Raw genomic sequence first — 22,558 nt, 5'->3', positions numbered from 1 at the left:
GGCATCACTGAAGCAATGAGCATGAAACTGAGCAAACTCAGGGAGGCAGTGAAGGACAGGAAGGCCTGGCACAATATGGTTCATGAGGTCACGAAGAGTCGGACATGACTTAATGACTGAATAACAAAAAAATGACATGTCTGGAGAGCATAGTGATTAGAGAGTCGCCCTTTGATGCAGGAAACCGGGATTTGAATCCCAGCTGGTACCTATATTACACGTAGAGGACCTTGGGCAAAACCCCCCTAATGCTTCACCTGCCTACCTGGGATATTAGAGTGACACGAACTAAGAGAGTCATGCCGGCTTGGGTGTTGTCCGGGTTAACAAGGACTGTGCCAGATTTTGGGGAACAAGTGCAATCTGATGATGTGGGCAGCTGGAACAAATGATACAGGACAAGACAAGAGAATCTAGAATTGATGGAGTGCTACCATAACAGTAGACCTAACAGGAGGGGATATACAAAACATATGAGGGAATTATGAATGGACAGAAGACCTACATCCACACTGAGAAACAGCTACAGTAGTTACCAACACTTCAACATAGTGACAAGGAAGCTACTCTCACAACTTGAAATAGACCAACTCCATATTACACCCTGGACTTAAGAAGACCCAGAAGAACAATTGGATGTGCAGCCAACACCTGAAGATGGAATGTCATTGCCACCCCCTCCATTACAGAGCAAGCAGATGATATTAGATCATGGATAAACTAGCTAGTCTACCCTTGAGACTGATTGCCAAGGCTCAGTGGAGAAGGACCATTAGATAGTATGCTAGAAGATGCCAATAGAGCCCTCCAGACAATTCCTACTACCACCATAACTAAAACCAATAAACTGGTATACACTGTAGCCAGTGTAATCCTGGAGATGCTTGGCTACATGACCAAGAAGAACAGCAGCACATATCCCCCACCCCCTACCCCCAAAAATGAAATTGATCAAGGTAACTCGGAGAGACGTTAGCCAGCTGGTGGAACTACAGAAGGGTGTGGACATTAAGGATAAAAGTTGGCTACTGAAAAAATACAAGGGCCTAACTCCATCTGAAGCCCTAGAGACTGCTGAGCAAAGTCTTACAGAATGGCTGACAAATTAAGGAGATACACTAGAGAACCAGAGGCCAAGAAGATAAATATCTTCTTCTCCAGAGAATCATCCAAGGTATACTCCCAACATAGTAACAGAAGAGCCACCAACAGCAGAAGCTGAACAGTACTGGAAGAACACATGGAAAGAAAGAGAAAATACATAATACTAGTGTAAAGTGGCTGCAGGACCTGAAAGCAGACCACAACAATCTCCTAGAACAGGAACCAGTCACTAACACAGTAGCAAATGTCCAGCAGAGGATCAAGAACTTGAAGAGTTGGACAGCACCTGGCCTGGACATGATCCACACCTACTGGCTAAAAAAAATAAGAGCAGTGCATGAACACCTAGCAGCACAGGTGAACCAGCTGCTAGCAGCAGGCTCCCACCCAGACTGGCTAACACAAGGAAGGGGAGTGCTGATCATGAAAGATCCACACAAGGGAACAGCACTGTCCAACTACTGGCTAATAACCTGCCTCCCTACTCCCTATTAGGCATCATAGCCACCAAACTACAGGACCAGATGGGCCAGTACATGAGCACAACTCAGAAAGGTATTGAGAATAACACCAGAGGCTCAAAATACCAGTTGCTTATAGATAGAGCAGTCACCCAAGACTCAAGATCTAGATGGGCCAATCTGAGTATAGTCTGGATTGACTACAGGACAGCTTATGATTCAGTGCTAGATACATGGATCTGTGAATGCCTGGTGCTATGCAAAGTCAACAGGACACCAAGGACTTTCCTCAAGAACTCAATGGGACTGTGGAAGACAACACTGGAAGTCAACTCAAGACAGCTCGCACAAGTGGTCATCAAATGTGGCATATACAAAGGTGATGCAGTGTCCCCACTGCTGTTGTACATAAGCTCAAACCCCCTCAGACAGATAATCACAAGGACTGGGTATGAATACAAGTTCAAGAGTAAAACTACCATCAGCTACCTCCTCTACATGGATAACATAAAACTGTATGCTAAGAGTGATGAATGAGACATTGGCTCACTCATCCACCTGACATGGATCTACAGTGAGGACGTTGGGATGTCATTCCGACTAGAGAAGTGTGGCTGGATGGTGGTAAAGAGAGGTAAGGTAATTAAGACAGAGGTAATTAAGAGGAACTACCAGCAGGCCACATAGCAGACATACAGACCAGCTACAAGAACCTTGTTATCCCACAGTCATATGGAAACCATAATGAAGAAGCAAGGAAGGCAGCAATATCCAAGTACCACCAAAGGATAATATGGGTGCTGACAGCCAGCTCAATGGGAAGAACAAGATCCACACTATCAACATGTACACTCTGCCAGTCATCAGATACCCTGCTGGCATAGTGAGCTGGCCAAAGAAGGATGTGGACTCTGCCAATGTGAAGACCCGAAAGTGCCTCACAATGTATGGAGGTTTCCATCCCAAGTCCAATACTCAGAGACTGAACAACAGCTGGAAAGACGGCAGGCAGGCTAGTGAGTGTCAAAGCCACTGTCCTGGAAGAAACATCAAGAAGTACATCAGTAAGTTGGTATCCAAAGATGACCAGCTGAGAGAATGTCTGAGGCAGCAGCACACATGGGAAGAGGTTCAAGGAGAGAAAGTGCCATGGCAAGACAAGCCCCTGCATGGGAAGTACCATTGACAGATAGCTGAGGTGGCTGACATTGGGAAATCTTACCAGTGGCTGGAAAGGGCTGAACTAAAAGACAGCATTGATGCACTGATCATAGCAGCACAAGAACAGGCACTCAGCACCAGATCCATAGAAGCAGGGATCTACCACTCTAGACAGTATCCAAGGCTGCAGGCTGTGCAAAGAGGCCTCAGAGATAGTCCAACACATAATGGCAGGGTGTAAGATGCAGGCAGGAACAGCATACACTGAACAGCACAGCCCAGTAGCTGGCATTGTGTACAGGAACATCTGCACAGTGTATGGGCTAGACCTCCAAAGTCCAAATGGGAGATTCTACAGAAGGTTGTGGAGAATAATAGGGATAAGATCCTGTGGGCCTTCAAGATCCAGACAGTCAGATAGGCACTGGCCAATCAACCAGACACTGTGGTAATAGACAAGGATGAGAAGACAGCCGTGGCGATAGATGTAGCAGTTCCAAGTGACAGCAACATCAGGAAGATGGAGTATGAGAAGCTGCAGAAGTACCAGGGCCTGAAGGAGGAACTAGAGAGGATTTGGAAAGTAAAGGCCAAAGTGGTCCCAGTGGTGGTAGGCACACTTAGGGCTGTGACTCCTAAGCTGGGAGAATGGCTCCAACAGATCCCAGAAACAACATCAGAGCTCTCTGTCCAGAAGAGTGCAGTGTTAGGAACAACTAAGATACTGCACAGAACCCTCAAACTCCCAGGCCTCTAGTAGAGGACCCGAGATTGAGGAAGACACATACTATCCATATGGGTGAGAGGGGATTGATTGAGATAGATAGAGATAGAGAGATAGAAATAGAGATAGAGAGATATAGATGGATATACATATAGATATTTCATCACAGCAAAAAGTATGCACTGTAGCAGGAAAGTGAGAAAAATATGAGAAAATATGAAGAACAAAAGGAAGAAAAAAATTAACTGAATTGTATGCTCCTACACAGAATGAATGTCTTTTGATCTATAGGGGGAAAAAACAGTCTTTCTAAATCAGTCCATGAAAGACAAATGTGATAACAAATTTTGTCTTTAATTGTAGATAGTATTGCAGATGTATCTATGTACAGTACAGAAATAAGGATTGGGTAAAGCATGCTCAAAAACTTGTTTATGAAAAGCATACATTTCTACTATGCCATAATCCCTCAAGCTATTACATAATAATTCATAAAGTAAAAACAAATCCATATTTTCATATACTGTAAAAATAAATCTGTTTCTTTTACAGATTTGTGATTTCAACACTCATGGAAAAGATACTATTATGATACTACTGTCCATAATGTTTTTCAAAATGTTATTTTGAAAAAGTTCATCAATTTACTTCTCATTTAAAAACTTGAAACTATATTTTGTTTTAATATTTCACAACTATGTTAATAAAAGTTAGGAAGTTAACTTTCAAAACATAATTACCTGAAATTATTGATAGGTATTATATGAGATAATTCACAAATGTTGACTCATATAAGCAGAAATCCTGCCTTCACAATTGCCCCTTCCTTGGAAAAAATGGCCATATCCTCACAGTTTGGAGCTTACAATGGGCTGACTACAAAACCTGATACAATATAATATTAATAATATAAGGCTACCTGAGCAAAACTGAATTTCTGTGTCTCTCACACACAAATGTGATTAAAGACATGTTAAATGGCAGAGTATCTATTTCTTAATAAAATATATTATCCAGGAACTTTACTCTGCATATATGTAAAAATAAATGCATGTCTGTGTGTCTGTGTGTGTATGTTTATGTGCATGTGTATATGTATGTGTATGTGTATATATGTGTATGTTTGTGTGTATAAACACACATATATTAATAATACAGATACTGAAATACATGTAAAATGCTTTAAGAAATTACCCTATAGCCATATAATTGATAATAAATCCATTGCTTCCTATATAGTTAAAGCAGTATCCTATTTGATCTTGTAATTTCTATATTCATTTAAAAAAAAAAAGAGTATCAAAACTGGAACTACATTGTGAAATTCAGAAGTGCTTTCAGAACAGTGACAATTCAGTTACTTCACATATCCTATTTATGGTGGAGAATTATCAGACAGTCATAAGAAAATTCAGGGTGCTGTTCAATTGTGTTAGATTTTACTTGTGATGCTTAAGGGCACCAATACCACATTAAATATAAAAATGAGCACCAATAATTTTTTAAAATAAATTTAATTAATTTAAAATTCTTTATTTTACCATAAGGCAGAACAGTAAATTACTTACGAACTGGTAAAGTCTGAAATATCTCAATTTTGCTGTATTCTCCTTGCCCTTTTCCATTTACAGCAGCAACTTTTATTTCATATGTTGTATTTGGTTCCAGATTGCTGAGAATAACCATAGCTAAGAGAAAACAAATAAAAACTTTATTTAAAAGAAGCATATTTTGTGTGAAAAGGGATACATTAGGTTGTAATATTTCTGCTTCATTTATTTCACAATGTTTACATTAAGGTTATACACATTAATTTTTATTTGGAAGAAAAAAGTAGTCATTTATAAGGTGTGTTGTGACCACAAGAAGGTGTAGGACAATGTATCCAGTTGTATCTATGTGTTATTTAACAAATAATATAAAGTGCAAACTTGAGCATACTGTTATCTATTTCTTTAATTAATACATAGATAAGTGAAAGGAAACACATAATATCTTGGTATTTCTCCATAAGTATTTAATATTTAAGGAAAATATGGTAGTGTTATTTATGACTACATTTAATAAGAAAATATATGTGAATTAATATGCTTGATGTGAAATATTCCAGGTGTGACTTTCACGCCACTGGCTTTTCACTTCTTGACAAGGGACAGAGAGTTATAGATAGCAATTTACTCTATCTCCTACTTTCATTCTACTACTCTTTGTCTATGAATTGATAATCTCTGGGTCTTCGTTCTGTATTTCTTTGCAGATGCACATGTATGGAGCTCTTGCTCTCTCAGCTCCCATCCTGGGAGGATGGATGTAGGATGTAGCATAGGATGTAGTTCACTAGCTGCTAGGCTTTCCTAATCCCTATCATGCATTTCATTCAATAAATCTTTCTTCACTGTGTTTGCCTGAGGTTCAATTCCCACTCTCAGGAATGCTCATACACATTTACAAACAGTGTGTCTCTTCCAGAAAACAACTGGGTAGTGAAAGATGACAATAATAGAAGATAGGTATGTGATAACAAGTTCTATTTGCTTATCACACTGAAGGTTCATTAGATTTATCCAATCACTGTACTTTGAAAAAGAACTGCTGAAATAAAGTATTACAGTATTGTTCTAAAGATCAATCTTCTTGCCTTCTTCGGGCAAGAAGAAGTTCTTAAAAAAAAAAAAAGTAAAATTTGTGGGACCTGGGAGAGCATAACATTGAAAAGTTTGATTGGAAATGCAGCATAAATTTATCTTTGCCACATCTACCATCCACCAGGCCATACTGAATTTTCTATGATTCTAGTGCCACCTGAGCAGAATAACAGCAACAGCTGATATTTATGTCTCATAATACTCAAGCAGCTGCACATATCCTATTAAAATATTTCAGGTTTCTTATGTAAAATCATATATACTTTATTCCATTCCTGTCAACATGGCAACAAATAAATAACCACTAAGGGAAAAAGGGGGAAACAATTCCTCTGGAAGTGAGATTACAAAAGCAAATATTTACAAAAATTTGCAGGTTTGTAAATAGGAACAGATAAATGTGTTGGATTTACAGATATTGCTCACAAAAATCATATATGGATAAGCACTATTTTTCTGGATATTATCATATTAAAAAAGAAAAGTGGATAACTGCCCACAATTTTTATCTGAAAATTGTCAAAGTTATCAATTTACTTTTAAAGATAAAACATACAATAATAAGCAATGAATAATAATAATAATAATAATAATAATAATAATAATTTCTGAAGCTACCACTGAATTCAATGTACAAGCTAATTAACTAAATGCTATTAGTTATTACCAGAATAGGAGATATTCAAAATATATATTTAATTTATTACTAAAATAAATGGAGTCAAAGCAGAATCTATGTTTACTTTCTAGAACCATCTAGAGTAGTAGCTCTCAATGTGGACTTTATCACCCTCCAAGGGGCCATGCCATTTCTAGGGGGCCTATGCTACCACTAGACATTTTAAGTCTTTAAGAATTTTGTTAGCTATTACACAATTATGTCTGTATATAATTAATTCTTTTTGTTAGCTATTACAAATATTTTTTTTCTTTATAGTATAAAGATAATTAGATGATACAGTTTAGATTAATAAAAAAGTACTTTTTTCCAACTAACAACTATGCTGGGGACCAAAGAGATAATGAGGGCCAGAAGGGGGTCATGAGCAACAAAAGGTTGAGAACTCCTAATCTAGATGTGATCTGGAAGGGAAGAGGGAGCTAGATGCAACCTCTGAAATGCAAGACACTGCTTTCCTTCTGTAAAAGTGAAGATATGGACTGGAAAGCTACCACACTTAGTACTTTTTTTTCAGTTCTATGAAACCAGAGCTTACTCTGTGTACCTTCCAGAGTAGGCCCACATGACCTCCATCTTGAAAAAGAGAGGAGGGGGAGGAAGAAATAATACAAAATGTATCTACCTGCTTAAAATTGTGATTTTGGATTATGTATACTTTGGTTCTACATTTATTTCTAAAATAGAATTATTAAGAATAATCCTATTATTGTTTATTCAGAAACAAACCTAGTCATGGCCAGGCAATTGACTTGTAATTAAACCATACACAGAAAATATAGTTCTGTTCATGATACTGTTCATTTGACATTGATTACTTCCTTTGATGACAGACTGAGTTTCTAAGTGGGGAAAAACTTCATACATGCAATTCACATGCAATTCAAATCATTACATGACCACATGAGATATTATTTCATATAGATGCAATGAAACACCTCCATACAAGATGATATTGGAAGCTTAACATACAGCATAGACTATATTATTTTTATAATATCTGGATAATCTTATGCGTTTCCATGTTGCTTAATATTTATTTAATCAATTTATCTTGCAACCCATAGTGTCACAGTGATTCTGGAGTTTGATGTCTCAGAATTATAGTTTATCCTTATTTGTATCTCATAAGGATTTAACAGGAACAACATAGACAACAGTAAAACATGTGGCTGGAGTAGAAGAATTGTTTCCAGCAACACACAAAGTGTGTAAGGGAGGTTTTAATTATCGAGCCTCCTCACAGCACTCAGCTAAGAGTCATCAAACCTACGTAGCATTTCATATGTTCTCCTGCCAGAATTTATAACCTTCTGTGCTGTGTAGCCTTTTGACTTTGTATCTTAAATCTGCATCTTTCCTGAGGGCTGATGGTCTAACTTTGATTAGGACCTCGATCACTCAGTCCAGGCAGAAGAATCCCTGAGTTGCAAAATCTCGACAAGGTATGAAATAGTTTCACTGTGTCATGGCTGCTGTAGCCCAGAACTTCCAGGGAATCTGCTTCCTGCTCTTTTCCTTGCATGTCTGAAAATGTGCCAGTCAGGAGCATAACAGTATTATCTGGCAGAGAATTAATCAACCAGTCCCCAGTCTTATAGTGAATGGTACTGTGTCAATTAGGGTTAGGAAATGCATCCAAAAGTAGCTTTAGAAAAAATGTATTGAGAATTGAGTTGAAATCTGAAGTAAAACAATGGAACTAGTGATTTGTATAACTCTTTTACATCCTCTTAACTGTACATTTACCAATGTACATAAACAATTCTGAAAGCCTTCCATATTTTTGTTTTTGTTTTGTTTTGTTCTTCATGTTCTTTTTATGAAAGCATCCAAAGTCTGAGAATTATTGCTCATTGAATTTTTCAAGTGGAGAATATGTAACAATATAATTTGCTTAATACCATACGCTAAAGTAAAAATATTTAAATTGAATACAAAATACTAGTGTTTTCCATTGCTTGTCCTAAAACATTCATGTTAATTAAGCCCATTGTCTAAATAGATCCACTGACAGCATTATTATTTCTACTAATTCTATGTAGTAACTACAATTCTAGGTTCACTGACAATGATCCAGTATCATGTACTAAGCATCATACTACCCCTGTGAATGTTATATGTTATAGCTTGTTATATGTTATAGTGTAGAAAGGATCACTTCTGGTTCTTCTGGTTCTTAAATTGTAAAGGATTATAGATCTCTTAATATATTGTTATGATATCTAAAATTCAGCAGACACTTATTTAGTAGTACAATTGTTGTTTTGTAGTTTACATACTCTACTTTAGCTCCAGTGCCACTGCCACAACCACAAAAATGGTAGACATGGGTGGGAGAAATAGGAAGGTGGGGGGAGTTGAAGCACCCCTATAGTTGTAAGTGTGGGTGGGCTGCCAAGTGCCTGAATTTTGATGTGACCACGGGAGCACTGCAACGAGCATAACTTCAGGGACTGGGTGTAAGTATCATTTATTCAGTGCCACTGTAACTTTGAACGGTCACTGAACAAATGGTCATTAAGTGAGGACTATCTGTAGTTACCCTCCAACACTGTTGATGGGTCAGAAGGGTAGTATTATGACAATGGAGCATTGTAACTCCACTTCACTGGGAGTTGAAGTCCACACATCTTCAAGTTGCCAAGATTGAGAAACACTGCCTTGCAGCATCTTTCTTTGACCCTGACAAAAGAAAAGAGTGGCCATCTAAATGTGCCATTCAAATATAGCAACTCTGAAAAGCATATGGAAAGTATTTAGACTCTAGATCAGTGTTTTAAAGTTTACTAATTAAAGCTGAGTCACACATCTTGCAAACTAACTGTAAAGAAGATACCAAAATTTATCATTTTATTTAAATGTAAACTTCATAAATGTGACAAGAATGAGGTACATATTCAATTAGTTTCTGATTAAAATTATGCAAAAATCCTGTAATGCAGAGGGCAACAGATATGCTATAGGTGGTTCAACAGAAGCAATGCAGTTTTGATAAGATTTCCAGTTTAGTGAGTAAACCAAAACCTGAGAGAAATGAATATGATTTTCAACTTTTTAGATAAATACTATTTTTGAAAGTATAATTGTAATTCATATAGAAATAAAGTTATCAATACAAGATAAGCCTTGCATATATGTCTTCTGTTAAAAATGAACAGAAAATCATGAACATTAAATAATAAATCTAGTATATTATAATAACAGATGGGGAAAAAAGTAGTTTTATGTACTAATATCTTTTTTTTTTAAATTATCCTTATAACTGTAAACTATGAATTCTACAGAAGACTCTAGACTATTATGAAAAACTCATCCACTGACTGAAGTGAAAGTTGAATTTTACAGAAAGAATTTTTACTTCCTCCCAAAAAAGTATATTGTTATATAGCGTTCTTAGCTGTTAAAAGGCAAAAATATGTGATTTCTTTTCTTCCTAAGCTTTATTTATAACTGTATTGATTTTCATGAAAAAATTATTTTCATGAAATAATGATTGTTTACCTCTTTGTGACATTATCAACTAAATATCAAATGTGTGGTTTGTTAATAGTTATTTCATAAATTCTCACTTTCATGTTAAGCATTTTTTTTTTTACTAAATTGCCTATCTGTTGATTCCAACAATCAGCTTGCAATCATGAAAAAGAATATAACAATATAATCAAATGCAGTAAAAATAAAAATAAAATAAAAATCAATCATTGCATAATGAACAGTCCAAAACATGGTGAAGACATCATTTTTGTCATTGCCTAAATGATAGGAAAATGCAAGTCAAATCCACTTGCTTGGAGAGTGTATTCCATAGGCTGGGGACTATACAGAAGAAGGCCTTTCCCACATACCTAACAGCTAAGATTCTGGCAGTGGGGGCTTCTTCAAAAGGATCTCTCCTTCTGTTCTGTGTAACCTGGCAAGTTCATAGGAGAAGAGACTATCCTTTACATACTCAGGCCGTAACCCGTTTAGAGATATAAATGTCAATACTGACATATTAAAATGTGTCTGCCAGGCAACTGGCAACCTTTGAAAATCTTTTAGCAACAACATAATATGATCCTTAGGGCTTGTACCAATCATCAGCCTGGCAATCCCATTTTGCAATTTCCAGATGCTTTCAAGGATAGCTGCACATAAGCACATTGCTATAGTTGAGACTGATAAGAACCAAAGTATGGATAAATGTCACTAAATCTAGTTGGCTCAGGAAGGGTTGCAGGTGCTTTACTAGTTGTGATTGTGCACATGCAGTCCTCACCACAGCTGCCCCTGCAAATCCAGATGCCAACAAGCACTCCCAAGCTATGAACTTGAACTTTCTGAGGAACTGCACTGCCCTCTCAAATAGACTTCATTTTAATCTCCAAAGTCCAACTTCCTTTTAAACAACATCATTTCCATTAAGTCTTTTTTTTTTGTATTATTTTAAATAAAAGGCAATTGAAAAAAGTATATTGTAATTAATATTAAATGAATCATCAAACTCAAGCTGATATAGTAAAAAAAAAATTATTTTTTTTAATCTGCGCTTAGTCATTACTGACTCTGCAGTGACTGCTTGGACGAGTCCTTGCGGTTTTCAAGGCAAGTGTTTCGGAAGTGGTTTGCCAGAGCCTCCTTCCTAGAGCAGAGCCCAGCTGGCGCGCGCAGGAGGTGGGGTTTCTGTTGCTTCGTGCCCTTTTTTTGGGTAAGTGCGGTTTCGCGTTTTACTGGCAACTGTTCCCGACTCCTTTTTCCCAAGGTGCCGCCAGCATTTTTCCTCCCACCGCAGTGAGAGTACCCATTTATCTACTCACGTGAGTTTTCGACCTGTTGGCTTGACAGGAACTGGGGAGGAAACAGAGCTCACCCTGTTTAACACGAAGGCTGGACTCGAACCGCTGAAGCGTCAGCCATTTCTGGCCGGCAACTTTCAGCATCATTAAGCCGCTGCGCCACTGCGTCCCCCAGAGTAAAAATAATAATAATAACAGTTTCACTGTTTTTGTAAAAAAAAAAAAAATACTGGTAAAAAAATAGCATTAAAAAATTAGAATGATATCTACTAAATTTTATTCTGCAAAGCTATTCTTTGTGTCCTGAACTTATTTATTTATGTATATATTTATTTATTACGTATTGATTCAATACCCCACCTTTTTACAAAGAAGACCAAAGGGAAAGCTGTTTTAGAAGTCTGCACAATGGCCAGAAGAAAGATTAGCCAAACAATTCTAGTACAGTGGTACCTCGGGATACGAACTTAATCTGTTCTGTGACTCTGGGTGTATCCCGAGTTGGTCATAACCCGACGCAAATTTCCCCATAGGGTTCAATGTAAATCCGGTTAATCTGTTCCGCCCTCCGAATTTGGTCGCACCCCGAAGCAAATTTTCCCATAAGGTTCAATGTAATTACCATTAATCTGTTCGGGCGTCCGCAGACCACGCGTCAGGGGCGGGAAAACGGCTGGGTGCGGCGCGGTGCGGTGGGAAAATGGCCGAGCGCGGCGCGGCGGGAAAACGGCCGGGCGCGTGTCAGGGACGGAAAAATGGCCACGGACCACGTGTCAGGGCGGAAAAATGACCGTACCACAAGGCGGAGTTCGCACATCGAGGTAAATTTTTGCGGCCGGAGCTGGTCATAACCTGAAAAGTTCGTTAGTAGAGGCGTTCGTATCCCAAGGTACCACTGTAGTTCTGCTCCTTTGAATCAGGCATTCTTATATTACCTGTACTCTAAAACCCCATCTGCCCTCTACTGTCCTTTTTAAAAACAAAATGAAACCATTTTCAAAATTATAAAATGGTAATACAAACTGGGAATTGGTAAAAAGGAGGCTAGGGAATATTAATGGGCAAGGTTTTTGAAGGAGAAAGCATGTTTTTGATATCCTAGGTGCGAGCTTGATTGCAGTCTGTATAGCATTCATTTATTATTTCAGCCCAAAACCACAAATATTCATAAACATTAGTTTATGCAAACTGCCAGAAATATACACAAAAATGCATAAATGTACTTGCCTTTTCTAATATTTGCATTTTGTACTCAGTTCCTAATATACACTTTTGCAAACAGTTACATATTAATCAATATGTATGGGTATAACTTTCTCCTAATATACACATTTTTGTGTATCAGAAAGTTCTGCAGCTTATACAGACATTTCTGTTCTATATACAGTGGGGCAAAAAAGTATTTAGTCAGCCACCAATTGTGCAAGTTCTCCCACTTAAAAAGATGAGAGAGGCCTGCAATTTTCATCATAGGTATACCTCAACTATGAGAGACAAAATGAGGAAAAAAATCCAGAAAATCACATTGTCTGATTTTTAAAGAATTTATTTGCAAATCATGGTGGAAAATAAGTATTTGGTCACCTACAAACAAGCAAGATGTCTGGCTCTCACAGACCTGTAACTACTTCTTTAAGAGGCTCCTCTGTCCTCCACTTGTTACCTGTAGTAATGGCACCTGTTTGACCTTGTTATCAGTATAAAAGACACCTGTCCACAACCTCAAACAGTCACACTCCAAACTCCACTATGGCCAAGACCAAAGAGCTGTCAAAGGACACCAGAAACAAAATTGTAGACCTGTACCACGCTGGGAAGACTGAATCTGCAATAGGCAAGCAGCTTGGTGTGAAGAAATCAACTGTGGGAGCAATAATTAGAAAATGGAAGACATACAAGACCACTGATAATCTCCCTCGATCTGGGGCTCCACGCAAGATCTCACCCTGTGGGGTCAAAATGATCACAAGAACGGTGAGCAAAAATCCCAGAACCACATGGGGGGACCTAGTGAATGACCTGCAGAGAGCTGGGACCAAAGTAACAAAGGCTACCATCAGTAACACACTATGCCGCCAGGGACTCAAATCCTGCAGTGCCAGATGTGTCCCCCTGCTTAAGCCAGTACATGTCTGGGCCCGTCTGAAGTTTGCTAGAGAGCATTTGGATGATCCAGAAGAGGACTGGGAGAATGTCATATGGTCAGATGAAACCAAAGTAGAACGTTTTGGTCTAAACTCAACTCGTCGTGTTTGGAGGAGAGAGAATGCTGAGTTGCATCCAAAGAACACCATACCTACTGTGAAGCATGGGGGTGGAAACATCATGCTTTGGGGCTGTTTTTCTGCAAAGGGACCAGGATGACTGATCCGTGTAAAGGAAAGAATGAATGGGGCCATGTATCGTGAGATTTTGAGTGAACACCTCCTTCCATCAGCAAGGGCATTGAAGATGAAACGTGGCTGGGTCTTTCAGCATGACAATGATCCCAAACACACTGCCCGGGCAACAAAGGAGTGGCTTCGTAAGAAGCATTTCAAGGTCCTGGAGTGGCCTGGCCAGTCTCCAGATCTCAACCCCATGGAAAACCTTTGGAGGGAGTTGAAAGTCTGTGTTGCCCAGCGACAGCCCCAAAACATCACTGCTCTAGAGGAGATCTGCATGGAGGAATGGGCCAAAATACCAGCAACAGTGTGTGAAAACCTTGTGAAGACTTACAGAAAATGTTTGACCTCTGTCATTGCCAACAAAGGATATATAACAAAGTATTGAGATGAACTTTGGATATTGACCAAATACTTATTTTCCACCAGGATTTGCAAATAAATTCTTTAAAAATCAGACAATGTGATTTTCTGGATTTTTTCCCCCATTTTGTCTCTCATAGTTGAGGTATACCTATGATGAAAATTACAGGCCTCTCTCATCTTTTTAAGTGGGAGAAGTTGCACAATTGGTGGCTGACTAAATACTTTTTTGCCCCACTGTAGTGGGAGGTCCAAAATCAATAAATTTGTATAAAAGTTGTGATATGACAAATATCTCATATGTCCCTACTTCCAAATGTGGTGAATCCAGGTATTTAGAAAATAAGAAACTGTCTCAACAGCAGTATGTATGGAAACTAACAGGAAAAAAAAAAAAAAAAGGACAGAAAACAGCAATTGCAGATGGTTACAAAATATATTCAATTATTTTATGTATTAGCATAAAAACAATTATTTTTGTGTAAAATGTTTCCACTTTCCTTGTTTTTTGTGGGGCATGATTTCCTAATAAGAACAAGTGTTCACAGGAGAAGGTTTGTAACATACAAAAAGGATGGAGATTTAATCATTTTGCTATGCCCACCATTTTGCAGATTCCCTCCCCCCTGCCGCTCCGATGTCTCTGAATAAAAATCATATAAGGCTCCTCCTGGAGTTTTAGTTAGGAGGAGTGTAACATTTTATAATTGAATATCTTCATCTTATTACCAGTACAATATCAATTCAATCAACTGAATTATCAGTTCAATCTCACTGACACGTGGGGATATATGATCAAGGTGTGGTATATCTCAGAATTTATCATCCAAGCTGATGGAAAGCACATTAAAAAGCATGCATGTGATCACTCTTCTCTGATTAATAGGATTAGTAAGATGTTTTTAACTCTGTAAAGAGCTCCCTAAACACTTTAATTAGCCTCCTTTTAATTAGATACCATACTTCTGTATGATTAGATGTCAACATTCATGGTTATTAATTACATTATCCCTAGTGGAACTATACTTTTTCTGAAATGTTAAAGGAGCTAGACCTAACGGAGGAAACAGTAGTTTGAGCCAGAATTTAAAAATAGTGTTCCATGCCTTCATATACATTGACTAAGATTCTAGTGATAAAAGTTGATTAATAATATTGTAATATTTAAGGTATAATTTCTGTCTGTTTCTTGAGCGAGGAAAAGTAAAATAAAATATTTGCATATGACTATTCAAAGATGACAAAGCTTAAACAACAAGAAACATTTGGTACAAAAACATCTGCAGAGGAAAGTCAAGTATGAATTCTGCATTTTGATGCACAAGTTTTCTTCCTACGACAGAATGGAAGCAGTTAAAAACTCTAATCTAATTTTTTCTTATATAAAACTATACATTTTTCAGTCTGAAGCTAAACATAGTGTACAGTACCATTTATTTAAAATATTTAAATACCATCATTTTCTATTATTTTATTCTGTAGATTTCATAGTTTTGATTAAAAAAAAAGAATCTCCAAAGAAATTACTAAATATTGCCACTATAATTCAATGCATGTTATATAAATAGACAAGCAAACAGCAAAAATTTTGATATTATAACTATTCAAATTTGGTTTTTGCATATAAGAAATAAAATTATTCATTACCATTATAAAACATTTTATTAATTTATTCATTACTAATTATTTTTGGGATATTATTTTGTTTTAATGCAGCTAATTATTTAAATATTTTCAATGTCATAGAGATTCTACTTAATGTTCTAATATTGTAATAAATGTGGAGTTCTTGGTGATCTCTGAGCTTGGTTGTTTGCTTGCAGATGTTTCATTACCCAACTAAGTAACATAATCAGGGGGTGTGAGTATGGGGTTTGCAGTAGTTTTCCCTACCAGTTTTGGTGGGGATTTAGTTTCCTCCTAGGTGGTTCTTTGATTAGAGTATCGTTTTCTGCCTGATTGTTTGTCTGGTGTTAATCCTTGTTTATCTGAATGTTGGCTGCTGGAGGGAATGTGTTGTAGACTTTTTGTTTCCCTCCTAGTTTTTTTTATTGTATCTTTTGAATGGTGTGTAAATGTGGTTTATCTCTAACAGTCTATTGATGGCTGATTTATCTGAATGTCAAGCTTCCATGGAACTTCCTACTATTTTTGGATTTGGCTTGGTCTAAGATGCTAATAGTTTTCCCCACTGAAACTGTAGTTGAGTCTGTCTGTATTATGAGATTAAGGAGTTTTTGTCATTCATCTGACAGCTAAGTAGTGTTCATGGATACGCTGTGCTAGTCTTCAGCCTATCTGTCCTACATAGTGGCTGTTGCAGTCCTTGCACTATAAGCTGTAGATGACTCCAGTTGTTTTCTTCTTGGGCTACTGGGTCTTTTGATTTGCTTAAAATGTTTTGGAGGGCTTTAGTTTGTTTGTATACTACAGTGTGGTCCTGTGTGATTGCAGTAATTTGTTGGGTGTTTCAGAGATGTTTTTGATGTATGGGAGTGTTATCCTTTGAGGTTATACTGTCTGTGTGGTCAAGCACTTTTTGATAAAGCTGCGTTGGCATCTATTTTGTTGGAACATGTTGACCTGTTTCCTCTTCTAGTGTTCTGGGTTGCTACAGTCTGTTTGTGCTCATCTGAATAACGTTCTTACGCAGCCCCTCTTCTGGAAGGTTGGGTTGTTACTTTGGTAGTGCTGCACTTGGTTAGTGTGGTTGCTTTCTGATAGACTTGGGCTTGTGGTTTGCCATTATTTCCTCTGATGAGGATATTCAAGAAGGAAAGTGTTGTTGCTTTCTTCTTCCATTGTAAACTTTATTCCTTTGAAGATATCATTGATTGTTTCATTAGTCTTCTCTAGTTGTTCCTTTTTTTAATTATTATTATGATAAAGGTGCCGGATCCATGCTTTTGGTTATATGTGTGGGAGCGCTATAGCTACTAAATGCTGTATCATGGTCTCTACTATGAATATGGAAAGTGATGATCCCACTCTTGTTTATTACACTCTTGTTGTAATAAATGGCCCAATTAGATTAAACACATGGAATCCTAAAATTATTTTATCTCCACAAGCTTCCATTGTGCTCTGGCATCCAGTTTTAATCTTCCAATGCTACTTCAACAATAACATGTAAAACAAATATGGTACAAAAATATTGAGATTATCAATTTATATTAATTTGTTCACTTTGCATATATAAAATATTATATAGAAATTTCCAGTATTTCTCACACCAACCCCCAATCTCCAGTTTTCTGAACATTACTTATTTTCTATATATAATTGACAAGTTGGTTATGGTATATCATACTGTTCTTTCAGAACAAAAGTCTATGAATCAGTTGGAGTGAATTTTATCCTCTTGTTCACATCCACGCATTATCTGGGGGAGATGGGCAGCATACAAATTAAATGAATGAATGAATAAATGAATGAATGATTGAAATGTGAGGTGAGGAGCACAGTACTTTAGGCAATCTTTTAATACAGTGGCCTCTGAAGTTAGTCTGGCATCTTCTAGAAGGCCATTAAGACTGAACTTTTTTGAGAGACCTTTGAGTTACAGTACTGCTGTTAATTGGGGTAGCTGGTTTATCATGTTTGGTCTTTATCCCTATGCTGTATTTATCATTGATTTTGGCTTATTTTTGTATATACAGTTGCATTATTGTTTATGGTTGCATTATTGCTGTAAACTTCCAGGAGTCAGTAAATTTGATGGTATATAAGAAAATTAAAGAAATGAATGAAGTTTCTAATTGCTTTTCACAAGTCAGGAGGGTATCCTCTGAAGAAGGGAGCTTTCTCTACTTGAGCTAAATCCTTATGAATATTGCAAACTTGGAAAATCAATATTTTAAATGATAGGGTTAGGGTTAAAATATTGGACTAGGACTGAGAGACTTTTTATCTACATCATAAATTGAGTACTTTGTCAGATTCCCTTGTTGCTATTGTTCTATGATTTCAGGAAATTTGTTCATAAAGGACAAAAACACACTTGTCTTTATTTTATCTGATTTAGTGCCACTGCAGATAAATATGAAAAAGGAAAGCCCAGGCCAGTCGATATTCCAACATACATTTTTCAATTTTGTATTAAATGAGACAGATGGATTATATTTTCACCTTTTTTGTTTTGTAAAGGCACTTGCATATATGCAGTAAAATTTCTTGAAACAGAATCTCCAAATTAGTTCTATGAGTGAAATGAAGTAGTGTACATGAAAATAAAATCTGACATTTTAAAAAATATTATCAACAAATAACCTACAGTTAAATCCTATACCACACTTATAAATTAAAACTTTTAAAAAAAAAATAACATCCAAGCACATGTATAAATAATAAAGAGAGTTCACACATAGCATGAAAATGTTAAGACCCTTGTCTCGTATTTGTATATACTTTGAAATCCTTATAATTAATGTCACTGTACTAGTAACAGCTACAATTTGGGGGAGTATCTTAAATTTTGTCTCTGACCTTGAAGGGAAAACCAGAGGATAGGATTGTCCTAGGCACAATAGGATTATAGCCTGTTAGAATTGCTTCTGTTGAAAAGGATTTGAAAATGAAGTAATTATATATTTTAGGAAGAATTAATTTTTCACTAATTCTTCTTAAAATATATAACTTTATATTAAAAAATAGGAAAACAAACAATTATTTTAAGATTTTTTATAAGACTTATCCTTATTTTTCTTATTGTAGACTTACTCTGAACTCCATGTGAAGGAACAACTTTCCATGTTTCTGAAGTGACTTCTTTTACATCCACTTGGTAATGATGAATAGGGACACCTCCATGAGAATCTGGTTTATTAAAAGATACCTTAGCAAGAGTCTGTGATACATCTACAATTTTCACTCCATGTGGACTGGATGGTACATCTAGGAAAAAAATTAAAGAACATTTAATAAGATAGCAAGATTAGGCAATATAAGGAACAATAAAGAGTAAGTTATTTTACTACATGGGGGAAATATAGACTAACACATTAACACTATTAAATAAGCAAAACTGACCAGTACACTGAAAGATTGAAAGTGGAGTCTTCAGGAAGGTTAAGGTTAGGGGACTGACTGAATCATTTTAATCATTTTGAGGCTAAAACCCTTTGTATAGATGTTTAATGGAAAATAGTATGCTAAGCTTTACATGGCTATTTTCAACTTTATTTCACCAATACAAAAATAAAATACATACAATGTACTTTTTATTAAATGAAAACTCTTCTGAATTTAGTTTTTTTTTTAAATTTAACTTTTCCCAGATAAGTTTAAGGTATATAAAGGCACAATTGAGTCTTTTTAAATTGTGTGTTGAAAGGCTTGCAGTTGAGAAAGTTACTGTAAGTAAGGAAGGTTAAAATCATAGAAATTTGCTCTATAAAAGATTTATAGGAAAAAATACATTAAAACTATACACAAACTAGTTTTAATTTGATATTTTTGACTGAAGAAAATCATAGTATACTAAATCCATTGTTTTTGTTGTAGATTGTTTTAGGATTTTTTGGAATGGAAGATGAAACAGACATGGAAAAAACAAGGAAAGTCTTCCAAAAGATCTCTGAACCCAAAAGGAGGTTCCAACCTTGAATTGCTATACCTAAGGACTCTAATGGACAGATAATAGCCAATTCAAAGGAGATCAAACAAAGAAAGAGTATACTGAAATACTGTACAGTAAAGAGGTCAACATCCAAGAAACCTTAGAAGATATTCCCTACTTACAAGAACCTCTAGTACTAGAAGAGGAAGTTAAATCAGTACTCTAGTCATTACCAAGTCAGAAGAATAATCAGTAAAACTCTAATAAAATTATGTCAATAAATCTGGATAATGGCATAGTGGCCAACATATATAGTAGGAGGAGGTCAAATATACATACCAATACCAAATAAAAGAGAGAGTTCAAACTATCACACTATTATTATTATTATTATTATTATTATTATTACTATTATTATTAACAAAGAATTATTAAAATATTATTAAAATTATTCACTTTTTAAATTATACAATTATGACAAATAAAGAACTATTCTCAATTATAGTGAGGGATCAATTAAAGCATCCCTGAGAGATAACCAACCAGCCTCTGAAGACTCTGGAAGAACAACTCACTACTTCATGTGGCAGCCTGATCTACTGGCTGACAACTCATGGTCAGGAACTTCTTCATCACATCTAACATGTCATTTTAACCCAATGGTTCTGGTCTTGATCCATAAGAAAATAGAGGATAATGCCATTCTATCTTCTCTGTGACAACTCTTCAGTTATTTGAAGAGTGCAATCATATATCACCTATTGGATCTTTACCTAGATCCTGTAGCATTTCCTCATAGGCTTCACCAGCCTGTAATCCTCCTCTGAACTTTCTCCAGTTTGTCTAGCTATGGTGCTTATATTGTGGCACATTATTGCAAATAGATCAGTCTAGGGCAAAGTACAGTGGAACAGTTACTTCCCATGATCTGTGCTCTATGAACTGCTAATGCATCCCGAGATAGCATTTGTCTTTTCAGCAGCTACAACACACTGCAGGGTCATGTTTAACTCGTGGTCAACAAGAACATGCAGATTCCTTTTACATGTACTACTGCCAAGCACATTCTCACATCCTATATCTGTGCCTTATATTTTTACTATTTATCTGATAGAGATATATTGTATGTCGTTATAAATTTCTTCCTTAAATTGCACCTCATTGATTAAGTCCATTCTCAAAGAGGATAGAGTCTCCTGTCTTTTATCTAAAGTATTTGTTACCCCTCCAATTTCATGTCATCTGCAAATTTTATAAGTGTCCCCTCAATTCCCTAAGTCATTGATAAAAAAGGAATTGTTGCATGGAGCTTAGGACAGAACCATATGAACTCAGTACTTTTATACAAGCTGAAGTGGAGTCATTAATTAGCTCAAGGTGTAACATAGGTTTCTTCAGTTCATGGGGGCTTTCATTCAATTCATTCATATTTCAGATATAGTCATGTGGAAGCAGTTGCTCCTTGAAATAGGAACTAATAAGAATTATCATATGGGAATCTGATCAAATATCAGTTATATTTACAATGTTTTTCAATACCTACATTATGGGAAAACATCATCAGGATCTAGGCATTGAATGCTATCAGAATGAGGCTGAAACCCAGATCTTTTTTTTTTTTTTTTAATGACAGGTGTGTGAAATCAGTAATAGCCACATGAGGGATAATAAATTAAAATTAAATTCAGAAAAGGTGGATTAAAAAAATTGGTAGGCATCAGGGGATCTTCTATCATGGATTTGGTTCTTACCAACAAGTAAAAATTTGACTGAAGATATTAAAGTAGTGAGAACTTTGGGTACAAATGAGAATGCATTGTTAAAGTTCTTGATTTGAAAAAAAAAAATAGTTAAAAAAAAGTCAAGAACAAACCATGGATTTTTGAAATACTTGTTTTAATAAACTAATCGAATAGTAAGGAAGATATCCTGGGAACATACTCTTAAAGGAAAGTTATTAGTTATTAGTTGGCTGACCTTCTTGTAAGGAAAATTAAGTATAATCTGCATGCATTCTGCATGCATACCAATGAGGAAGAAGACATCTAAAAAAATCCAATGTGATTGAATAGACAAAAAAGGTTCATGAAGGAATTGAGATTAAAGACAATGCTTACTGGAATGCAAGGAAGGTATAATTACAAAGGATGTTGACAAAGGTTCAGCTCAGAAATGTAGGAATGAGGTGAGGAAGGCAAAGCTTGAAAAATGAGCTAAGAAGAGCAAGAGAGGTAATGTCCAGCAAGATTTTCTTCAAATATACTACCAGCAAGAAGAATTAAAAAAAAAAAGGTAGTGAGATCATTGCTTACTTCAAATGGAAAAATCTTAACAGAGGACCAAGAGAAAGCAGAGGACCAAAAGAAAGCAAAAATTCCTTTTTACATCTGCCTTTACAGCCAAACAAAATTGTGATTTGATAGATCAGATTGTGAACAAATGCAACAGGGAAAGGTGCAGGTCAGTAAGTATGTGGTAAAAAAAACTTCTAGATAATTTGAATGTGTTCAGATCACTAGGCCCTGATGAAATATACATTGGAATACTTAAGGAAATGGCTGAAGACCTGTCAGGATCTCTGTTAATTATCTTTAAGGAATTTTGAAAATTTGGAGATGCCAGGAAATTGGAAAACAGCAAATGTGATTCCCTTCTTCAAGAAAGGTGGTGGTGGTGGTGGGGAATCTCAGTAAGCCAGGAAG

At 36.3% G+C, this 22,558-nt stretch overlaps 1 protein-coding gene across 1 annotated transcript in view; it reads right to left on the bottom strand.

Annotated features, from left to right (window-relative positions):
- NCAM2 (neural cell adhesion molecule 2) overlaps nt 1-22,558 on the bottom strand; it is a 178,809-nt gene that overhangs the window by 39,305 nt on the left and 116,946 nt on the right. The window contains exons 12-13 of the mRNA XM_088144603.1: nt 19,019-19,192; nt 5,019-5,138 (exon numbers count right to left, since the gene is read on the bottom strand). Of these exons, the coding sequence (XP_088000729.1) occupies nt 5,019-5,138; nt 19,019-19,192 (294 nt within the window). The remainder of the gene's footprint in view (nt 1-5,018; nt 5,139-19,018; nt 19,193-22,558) is intronic.

Source organism: Python bivittatus, unplaced genomic scaffold (assembly GCF_059951505.1).
Source record: "Python bivittatus isolate LINGU-HERP-01145 unplaced genomic scaffold, Pbiv_v1 ctg000350_np1212, whole genome shotgun sequence".
Taxonomy (NCBI): Eukaryota; Metazoa; Chordata; class Lepidosauria; order Squamata; family Pythonidae; genus Python; species Python bivittatus.
This window is presented reverse-complemented; position numbering and strand designations above follow the sequence as displayed.